The 10,615-nt window shown below is 52.0% G+C and overlaps 2 protein-coding genes across 2 annotated transcripts; one reads left to right on the top strand and one right to left on the bottom strand.

Moving 5' to 3' along the window:
- Positions 1 to 3,448: 3,448 nt before the first annotated feature.
- Positions 3,449 to 8,028, top strand: COCSUDRAFT_59427 (hypothetical protein; the record flags this gene model as incomplete). The annotated part of the gene is made up of 7 exons (XM_005651413.1): positions 3,449 to 3,668; positions 5,221 to 5,372; positions 5,566 to 5,738; positions 5,995 to 6,544; positions 6,779 to 7,044; positions 7,336 to 7,558; positions 7,819 to 8,028. The coding sequence occupies 7 exons, from the start codon at positions 3,449 to 3,451 to the stop codon at positions 8,026 to 8,028; spliced, it is 1,794 nt and encodes a 597-aa protein (XP_005651470.1).
- Positions 8,029 to 8,572: 544 nt separating this feature from the next.
- On the bottom strand, positions 8,573 to 10,615 carry COCSUDRAFT_27318 (hypothetical protein; the record flags this gene model as incomplete). The annotated part of the gene is made up of 6 exons (XM_005651414.1): positions 10,274 to 10,615; positions 10,117 to 10,151; positions 9,801 to 9,920; positions 9,481 to 9,572; positions 9,104 to 9,200; positions 8,573 to 8,728 (listed from the first exon to the last, which is right to left on the bottom strand). The coding sequence occupies exons 1-6, from the start codon at positions 10,389 to 10,391 to the stop codon at positions 8,573 to 8,575; spliced, it is 618 nt and encodes a 205-aa protein (XP_005651471.1). The 5' UTR covers positions 10,392 to 10,615.

Here is a 10,615-nt window from a genome sequence, read left to right on the forward strand (position 1 = left end):
CATCATTTAAGCCCACTAGGCCTAATGGATACCTATATATTCTCCATCCCGGCACAAGCTCGACTTCATCTAAAGAGTTTTTTTGCCCACAGTCATGGCCGCAACCATTGCATGCTGGTTCGCAGCTTGGCGCATACAGACTCTGTCAGGTGTTGGCCTCAGCGGCACCTGCCGGCAGCTGCCCGCACTGAGTGTGATTTCGGTGAGCGCTAGCGCTCAGAATTTGTTATTAAAAGCTAAGCGGCACAGTCCTAGCTAGTGGTCTGCTTGCCCCCGGCGGGTTAAGCACGCAAGTGTTTAGCGGATCTGGGTGGGCACTATGCTTAGCACCCGGACACATATCCGCCGGTAATGAGCATGGACATCCTAAAGGCACCCATCACAAGCGACATCATGGAGCTGGATTACAAAGCCCTTCGGGAGCCGGGGATGTTTGGCAATGCTTGGAGCAGCCCGCCATGCACACATTACTGCATCGCCAAGAGTATCTGCACATTTACATTTTTACAAGTGCTGACTGATATGTGCAATTATGTGCAGACACCCTCTCAGACTGGCTGTGTGAGACGGTATCAGCACATTTTGCGTGTATCCTGCGAATTTCCTGTGTGTATCCAGCTGCTGCACTAAGCTTAGTAGTAAGCTCACCTTCTAGATACAATGAATGAGCTGACTAAAGCTTCTTCCTAATTATTATTACAGGTCGGCAAACCCAAAGCCAGAGGCCACAGGGCATACACGCAGGGTGTCTGCAGATACATCTGCAGGGCCTTCATTAATCTGCAACCTATCACTCACTCATCGAATACATGCATGCACTCCCTGCCCCGGATGAGTACCCCTCTATATCCGGGGGCTCTGGCCTGCCAGCAGCGCATTACCATCGCAGGTGACGGTATCTTGTTGCAGACTGTATAAGGGAGATACTGTAATTGTACTGGTGGGAACCTGTGGGGGACCCATATCAGTATTTCCCAGTGATGTGGCTGATATGAATGTGGATCCAATTGAATCTTCCACTGGCGCACTAAAGTGCAATGCACTGCACTGCTGCACTATGGCTTCACCTCTGTACAGCCGCTCTGCCTCTGCAGAAATGTTCAGTCAAATCCAGACATTTCTCAGCCGCGCCCCAATGGGCTGCCTTCACCCCACCGAGCCACGCCTCGGCTTCATTAGAATTGTCTTGCTGCTCACACGCACTGCATGAGAGAGAGAGAGATTACACTTTTTCCAGCCACACAGGGCTGATTAAGCGTCCCACATATCTCAAACCATCAGTAGCACACACGTCATGAATACTCGAAAATATGCATCCCAGCACGCAGACAAGTATCAACTGCCAAAAAGGACTGCAAGGCTGCTTGTGTCGGTCCAAATCAGCGACAAGTCAAGGGCAGGACATGGACGCAAATCACAGGCCAAACAGATTGTGCGTGCTGTGGGTGGGTCCAGCCATTTGCTGTCATTGTAGAGACTGCCCAGATCCTTGCAATAACAGCGCTTCTCGGTGAAACAAGCAAGGGGGGTACCCAATGCCCCACAATGCTTGCCGCCACCTGTATTGCTAAGCTACTACACAGCAGCATGTAGACCCGTACCGAACCAGCAATGCAAGATCACCAAACAGATCCTAAGACCTGCACTTGCACTGTGGATCAAGTACCCCCACAAGGAGCACAGCTGAGTGGTTTGCAAAGGCACACCTGGACTGGCAGGTGTTCAAGGAGCTGCAATCAGGTGAAAACTGCAGGAGGTTAGACTGAGATCTCCTCAAAAGCCCCAATGGCATGATGGCTTCCTCCTTCACAGTCGGCACTAGGACAGACTTCAATTGCAGGCTTTGGGGCAGAGCTGCTGAGCAACAGAATTTCAAGTATAACCTGGGAAAGGAGGATGCCAAGCGCACGGTTCCTGCTGTGGAAGGAGAGGCATGCGGAGAGAATGATGGAAGGAAGAACTTGCACCTGAAGTAGGTGCTGCTCTGGTGAAAATTTGAGGATGAGCGTGCGACAGCAGAGGGCAGGGCACCCAACTAGAAAGTGGTGACCATGTGTCTCCATGGCCTTGTGCCTATCCACACTTTCAGCCTCATCATCAGCTTCACTCTCGTGCATGTCATCAAAGGCCCATACTCCCATCATGGCGATTCATCGGTGACACTGAGGTCAGACCAGCTGCATGCCAAGGTGGTGCAGCTGCAGACGCTGCTTCCGTCATCAGATGCCATAGAAGGACTTGGCAATGAATCTTGCACGGCGGTATTTTGCAGATGGTCGCTCATGGTTGAAGTGGATGTTGCTGGGGACAGCGACTCTAAAGTGGGCATCCCAGTGGCTGACCTCAATATAAGCATACTTACGGCGCGGAATAGGCACATATTCATCCACATGCTCGCGAGCATGACGCTTCACATGCACTCCCTTGGAGCCACATGTGTACCTTCCTGTGCCGTCTAGTTGGCAACAGCTGTTCAGCCTCCTTCTTCATTACTTCCTCTTTTGGCTTTCCTCAGGCTTTCCTGCCAACTTCTCCTTGACCAAATGGCGCGCCTCCGCCACCAGCGCAACAAGCTTGTGCACCTCGAGGCCTTCGGCTCCTCTGCAGGCTGGCGTCCCCGGCCTTTTGCTCGGCAGTGGCCCTGCCCCGCCATGGCGCGCGCCTTGGCCACGATCTCCACACTTACGCACTGACTGCCACCTGCACGCAAATTGCAAGCCAAACTCTGAACTCAACTGAAATGGATCCAAACCAATGGGAAAAAATCCCAAAAATACATTTAGCCAGCTAAAACAACTGCGCCAGGATGTGCCACTTTTGCCAGGACATACCTTCTCCTGTTCATGCCGTTGATAGCCAAGGTCAGTCCAGTGCAGCAAATCTTTGTGAGCAAATGCCAGTTAAATCGCTCGGGTTACAAATGCTTAATAGCACATTGCATTTATGCCAATGATGTCAATGTGACTGATCACACCAGTCTTGTTGGATAGGTGAATATCGCACAGGAGTTAGCTGAGGCCCAGGCAACGGTAGATATCTTACCAGACTCTAGGTGATTCCATGTCCTCTTGTAAATTATCATAATCAGAACTGAGTCTATGTGAAGGTCCAATATTTGTTGTAGCCATCTGCTCTCCTTTCATATTGAAGGTTGCGAAGCAGAACTGCATTTCGGCAATCTCAAATTTATCTCAGATCGTCGGGATATTATATGTTTTCAAAATATCGGGATTGCCAAAACAACATTTATTTGGCCAGTCCTATAACAGGAAGGCCCGGCAGGGCCTTGGATTAGGATGCATTTTTACAAAGGTTCAGGAATTGGTGTATAACCATCTATCTACAGACAGCATTGTTAAAGACGTGGAGCTTTTGATTGTTTGTTGCTTGCTTATAACATTACTTGTGCCTGAACCTTCCACGCTTGCAATTGCTCGACTGCAGGGCCATGGAGGCCGTGGTTGTGGAAGTGTACCAAGGCGAGGCTAAAGTTGCCAGCGAGGATATATCGAGCCCTATCACTGCTGCTGAAGCGAAGGACGCTCTTCGTGACATCAAGACAGCCTGGGTGGGCAAACTGACAGAAGCCAATGGCAGCACTGTCTTGGCAGGGCGGCGCGAACTGACTCCTGGCGCCATCTACCATCTGCACCTGCAGGAGCAGCCGGGTAAGTGCACTCCAGCCCCAGTTCCTGGTGGTGTTATAGCTGTTCTGTGAGGACCTGACTAGTATTGAATAGCATGTTGTTGCCTCAGCTGCAGCTGCAGGCAGCCACTTTGTCGTTCAATGACCTCATGGAGCTCATGGTCTCATTTGAGCTTATCAGTGTGGAGCCAAATGTGTTTAGGGTGGACCTCAAGCCAATTGACTGCACTGCCCTCATAGCCTATGGCATCTGCGTCGCCCGTATTATGGGGCGGCCTCATGCTGACTGTCACATCACCATTTTGTTCACTAGACGCGTGGGATCAGCTCGTGGATAGACCTGAGCAACTTTGGGGGCTAGCACTTGTTGGGTCAGTGCAAGTGCATTTGATGCTGCTGATCCTATCCCTAGTCAGCCCCTAATGAGCCATTTTTGCACTGTATGGATGCTGCATCTGCTGCAGAGGTTGTTGGAACTCAGCATCTGCTACCAATTGGGCTCAAATCTGCCGGATCCTTGCCAGACCCATGCATCATTTCTTGGCCTCAGCACACCTTTTGGGTGTGGTGGACTTGGTTAGGCTGCGGCCACAACCTGCGGCATGTCAAAAAACTAAGAGTCTATCTGGCTGCAATTGACCAGCAAGTTACCACTAGGTGGTGTTGACTGGATTTGTCTTTTGTTGAAAAGCCCCTGTATGGAGCATGGTTTGTCAATGTTAGGCCAGAACAGGCAGGGTTCAGGAAGGTCAGGCTTGCCTCATGTGAAGACATATTTGCATCAGTCATGATTGCTGCAATTCATGATTGCAGGTCAAGCTGTTGCAGGGCCAAACCAGATAGAGCGCAATTTCCAGACCTGTGGTGCTGCGCATCCTTCATGCCACTTTTGGGTGGAGCCCAAAGTCATGCCCGATCTGGTGAAGGCTGTAAAAGCTGGAGAGCTGACCATGGTAAGATTTTCTTCGCTCCGAAACTCTGTCATGTCGATAGGCATTCACTGCAACTCAGCACAGGCGCTGTTTCAGGATGCAGCACAATAGGGTGTGCGTCCAGATGCATATATGCACCAAAGCATGTCAAGGCCTGCCTCAACCAGCAGGGTTGACTCCCTGGTGGCTGCGTCTTGCGCAGGTCATTGCACCCCGTCAATTTGGCAAGACGTCAGTCAGGCAGCATCTGCGAGATCTCGTGACAGGCTTTCTAGTCCCCGTGGCAGGGCCTAGCACTGGAGTCGCATCCCTGAAAATGCTTTCAGTCTGCCTCACCGAGCAGACGCCATTGGTATTGTCAACTGCCAACCATCTCCTCTATCGATTGGCTGCTAACCATGATGACCACAATGGGAACTCCTTGATGCAATGAGCCAAGCACTCTTTGCAGGGAAGGTGTCTGATCTGCTGTCTGCCAGTCCAGCAGAATTGGTGCCCTTTCCCATACAGATGTTTCATTTGCTTACCATAAGATACAGCCATCCTTGCAGGCATGGTGTGCTTTATAGCATCAAAACATGCTCGCTGACTGCTGTGTGCGCATACAGGACCCAGCCGGACTTCTGCACTGGCTTCATGCAGGGCTGCATGAGAAGGATCGTTCCTGGATTCCGCCACCCAGCAATGTGGATAAGACATTGATCACGACACGAGCCAACTTGCTGGAAGCCTTGCAAAAGCGCGACTCTGCACCGCCTGCGTATGCGATCACCATAGATGAGGCTGGCTACTTGGTGGGCACTGTGAACCTCCTCTGCATGTCCCGGAAGCTTGTCCTAGTTCACGGCATCAAGATGCTTGTGTAACTTGTATGGCAGCCCAGGCTTGGACACATGCAAGCATCCTGGACATGTGCGTGACTTTGCAGTCAATGTTGCCTTGTCTGAGAGCACCCACTCCATCATAACGTCAGGTCTCTGGCTGCAGGCTGGACAACACATTAAGGGCAAGGAAGCGCAGAGGCAGTCATATGACGCCGTCAGCTGCCTGTTGAGCGTGTTCAAGGACGAATTCCGCGACAACAAGGTGGCCACCATGGTGCACAGCGTGACATTGCTGGGGGTGGACTCCGTGCGGCGCCTGCTGCATGATGTCAACAGGTGAATGTGTTGCCTGAAGTTCGATTCTCGATGGGCTGGTTGTTGTATCCCATGTGAAGCGGGAGCACACATTGCTGCGGCTTACGTTGCTGAGAGAACTCTCATCCCTCTTGTCATCAAGACTTTCATGTACTTTTGTGAGTCCTGCATGCCCCTTGGGTGCCGTTGTGAGGACTGACACATATGCATGTGCATTGAGGCTGGCAGGGTTACGAATGGGAAAGTTAAATTCCTCTTAGTCTTCCATTCTTTTCAGGGGCGTCCATCAACAGCACCCAGAGGCCAGTAGCAGCGCAAGCGCCATGGACGTGGAGAGAAGCAGCCACAGCGACTCCAGTCATACATGGACGAACACCTCCCCCTTCTCCGAGCACAACCTCTTCGAGCTTGACAGCTTCAGTGTGGAACAGATTGCTGATCTCCTGACCCAGTACAGAATGCAGTATCAGCAGCTCTATGGCTTCCCCCTCCAGCTGGATGTGCAGCCTCTGGCACAGCTCATCCTAGAGCGCACAGGCGGCTTTCCGGGCCTGGTGGGGCTCTGTTGCTCTGAGATAACCAGCAAAGTCATCAGCAACCCCCGTGACTGGTACCAGTGGTGCGGCACCGATCTGGTCCGCCGAGTGCAGCAGCAGCGAAACTACAGCTTGATCAGCAACACAGTCGCCTACCTCCTGGCCTCGGGCAGCTGGCCACGGCTCCATGAAGTGCTCCATGACCTGCTCCTTTACAATAGCTCCACAGCAGAGCGCACTGAGCGCCGCACCATTGTGGAGATGCTTCTCTCGGACGGCATTGCAGCAGTGGTCAGCTCAAAGGAAGAAAGCATCCAGGCAAGCCTGCTGAGAACTTGAAGGGTAGAGGCATGTGTAGATTCACTGTGTGGCTGTTTTGGGTGGAGTCACATGTTCCCCGCTGCGGTGCCAGACCTTGCAAGCCCCCCACCCTGGCAATCACAGTCATGTTTGAGCAATTTAGCTCTGCTGTAACTCAGCAGAATCCATGTTGTAGTACTGATGTTCCCTTTGCCTTGCTTGCAGCTCCGAGTGCGCTGCCCGTTGCTGCGGGACGTCATGCTTGCTGAAGCGCGCTTTGGCCTGGACTCGTGCCCGGCACCGCCCGACCTTACAACGCTGGACATGGCATGGGTCCTGCGCGAGGCATTCCAGCGTATTGACATCCACAACATTGAGGCAGCAGCGGCGCGCACGAAGTCAAAGCCCTTCTCTGAGTACATCTGGCATGGGGAGCTCTTCCCACTGATGAAGGCCATCGTCTACAAGGCCTATCCCTCACTCTGCTACAGGTGAGCTGTACCCTGATGCATTGCAAAAAGCCAGCCGCATTGTTCTTGTGACATCAGTGGTTTGCAGTATGTGAAGCAAGCTTGTGTCCCTTAAGGGAATTGCCTATCCCTTCTCCCCAGCGTATAAAGCAGCTGGAATTATCCTAATCTTGCCGGCATGATTTTAGACTGCCTCTATGCCAGTTACATTTGCTCACATGATGCTGCATGCACCTGCTGACAGCAGTGCTGCATCTCAGCTCCTGCCCACCTTGGCTCAAAGCCTGGCGCAAATGAGTGCATTGGCCGCAGGGTCATCACAGAGGCGCGAGCGCTGGGGAGTGCTCAGCATCACAACAAGCGCATCGACCTGGCGATGACCGATCAGAAACGCCTTCCAGCTCATGGCGTTGAGGCATTGATCTGCGGCAGTGTGGAGTGCGTCCGGGAGCACTACATGCGGGCTGCCAGCATCTACCAGCCATTGTACTCGCAGCAATCCGATGACGGCACGGCACTGCCCAGCACCATTCAGGTGGGGCCCTGTGTCTGGCTAGCCTATATCTTCTACGTGGGATGTGCAACAGTTTGTTCCAGCTTGAGCAAGACAATCAGTACAGAGTGCAAACAGCACTGAAACGTTGATTTAGTAGAGGCTGTCTTGGGCTCGACAGCTTAATCACCTGGGAACGACTGACCGCCTAAATAATAAATAGTACTTTGTCTGCAGCACAAGCCCGGATGTGTCGACGAATTCTCACAACCCCGGCCCCCTTACAGCTTGACTTCGCGCAGGTAGTCAACATCTGCTCAAAGGAGCAGCCAGGAACGGGCTACGGCTGGCAACCAGAACATGATAATGGGCATGTCAAGATGGTCCATGTCATGCTTTGCAAGGACTACAGCGAAGCGCATGTCACCTGGAGTGACAGCATGCAGGAGGTCCTGACTGTAAGGAGTGCGGCGCACGGTCAGCTCGAGTTCCATATTCCGCAAGAGTTGTAGGCCACTTTGACGTGGTTATGAGAGCCAGTCACATGCACCTCCATAGTTGCAATTTATTTGGCCTTGACATCCTTCAAAATATTGCTGACACTTACAAGCCATAGACCCTAAGCTCTGGTGAACACACCTGGTCAGGAGTCTTGTTGACATCACTGCACACTGTAAGACTGACGAATCTCGCTTCTGGATCCATACTCTTGTAAGAAGAACATTGCTGTGTACTTCAGCAGCTTCAGCCAATTGGCCGCAACTTGGTTGCAACTTCAGGCTCATTTGGCCGGACAGCGCCCACATGCCTGTCCCTGGCAAAATTGAAGCTTCCCAGAGTAAAAGCATGCGCGCGCCCATGTCCCTTTGGCAGCAGGCACGCTGTTTTTGCTGAAGCATTTTCATCTCGTATGAACCTCAGAATCGCATGCATGCTCACTGCCAGTACCTTGATATTTCACATGTCTCCTGCGCCATTGGGTTCAGGTGAGTCTTCTGCTACCCGGCATGTTCTGATCATCATCACCAAAGAAGCGCCCAATTAAATACAAGATCGTCATAATTTCGCCAAGTCCTCCTTGGCCAGCAAAATGGAGAATTGCTCCTCGGTGTCGAGCATGCGCATGAGCGTCCCAAACTCCGGGTGCTTCACTTCATGCACCGGCAGGCGCAAAAAAGTCTCCACCGTGCCCTTCATGTCTTCATCATCCACCTGCGGCCCAGCAGGACCAGAGTGATATCGCTAACATGTTCCTTTGCTATGTAAGTATTCCCACCGCTTTTAAAGCACACCCACATGTCTGCTGGGTGCTCGGAGTACTCTGCAATGCAGGGATCATTTGTGCCTGTGCATACTGGTAGCAGCGCAAAAAGACATGTGGCATCCTAATGTGGAAATGCACTCCTGTATAGCCGGGGGAATGGCAAGCAGGCAGCTACATCAGAGAGTAGGGGCTCCAGGGCTGTGTGTACGGCAAGTGCGAGGCCCAGATGAGGAGAATCAGACATGCAACAATGCAGCATGGCCATCATGCAGCAGAATAGGTGATGTGTAGTATGCGTGTTCAGGGAACGTGGTGGAGTTTACCTCACCCCAGACCGTGTGGGCTATGCCCCATTCGTCGTGGTCCTTCAAGGATATGAAGAACTCTTTTGTCCGAGGTATCATGCACACATGCCCCCGCCTGCATGGCAAGCCATACTCTCTTTCTCAACCACTGAAGCAGTCCGTTGGGTGAGTGAATTTGCAGACCCCCTCAGCTGAGTGAAAGCAGGGGACTCTACACTAAGTAGTCTAGAGTCCCCTGAGTGAAGTGAAAGGAAGTGATGATGGTCACGCAGAAGACATTTTCACGGTTCCTCAGTGAGCTCCTGGACCCTGCAAAAGTACTTTCTACTAAGCAGATAAGCCCAAGCCTGTGAGCAAAACATGGCACAGAGAGGTGGTAAGGGATGTAGGCTCACTTGGCAACGGTCCCCCCCTCCTGTGGTGGCACCTCATCCAGGCTCCCCAGACTGCCCTGCAGCAGCCCATACGGTGGCCCTGATGACCCCACCTGCGAAGGAGCAACAATATCTTCATGCATGACTTCAACAACGTGTACATAGATGTATGTAAGGAGGGAGAGGAAGCAGAGCTTTCTAATGTGGCCATAACATAAAGAGTGTGAGAGAGAGAGAGAGGGAACGCCAACTTTCAAGCGAAAGTGAAACAGCACGAGTCAGGGACAGTAAACAGTGCTTGAAGCATGGAACAATAATGCAGCGGAGGGTGGGATGCTTACAGGAGGTGGCTGCTCGCTCCTGTAGAACCTGCAGCTGGGGCACTTTGGGCCCTGTTCTGCCAGCTTGTGCACAGCACCCACAGTCTCCGGGGCCAAATTGGGCTTCAGGTGGATGTTGATCTGTCGGGCAAACAGGAGGCACACTCAACCACCGTCAGTTCCCTTCGTAAGCCTTCATGGAGGGGCGGCCGCATGCTGCGCTCATGAAGCCCTGCAGGGGGCTGTACATGGATACAACAATGCTGCTAGCCTATGAATAAGGTTATGCTTGCAGGATCTGTTGCACAAGGAAGCACCAGGGTCCAGGGCTGCTTACCGGTCCAAATGAGGTGGTCAGCACGACCTTTTTCCCTGGGAGAACCACATTTAGAGTCATCATCCCACGATCGTTACACTGACGGAATAGTGGAGCTTCGAACTCAACACGAGGTACTAGGATGTAATCCAGGTGCAACAGATTAGCCAAGCTTCACCTTTGAGCTCAGAGTACCCAATGAAAGCGCTTTCCCTGGAAGATAGGGACAGGGTGAAAAAGCTGACAAAGGTCAACAACAAGATCGCTTTGTCACAGCTGTCGGTCATCAGGGGCATGTCAATGCTGACGTCGCTTTCATTCAGCCACTTGCTGCTACTATAGAAGAATTGATGGTCCTATTTGATTCACTGCAAAACAATGCTTCTGACGATGTCAGATGAGTTACACATTCCAACAGAACATCGTAACACATAGCATCGAGGCACCAAAACACAGGTGTCTTTCAGGTGGCAAATCATGCACTTGCAGCTGTCAACGCTTTCGATCTACATTAATCTTC

Source organism: Coccomyxa subellipsoidea (assembly GCF_000258705.1).
Source record: "Coccomyxa subellipsoidea C-169, whole genome shotgun sequence".
Lineage (NCBI taxonomy): Eukaryota > Viridiplantae > Chlorophyta > Trebouxiophyceae > Coccomyxaceae > Coccomyxa > Coccomyxa subellipsoidea.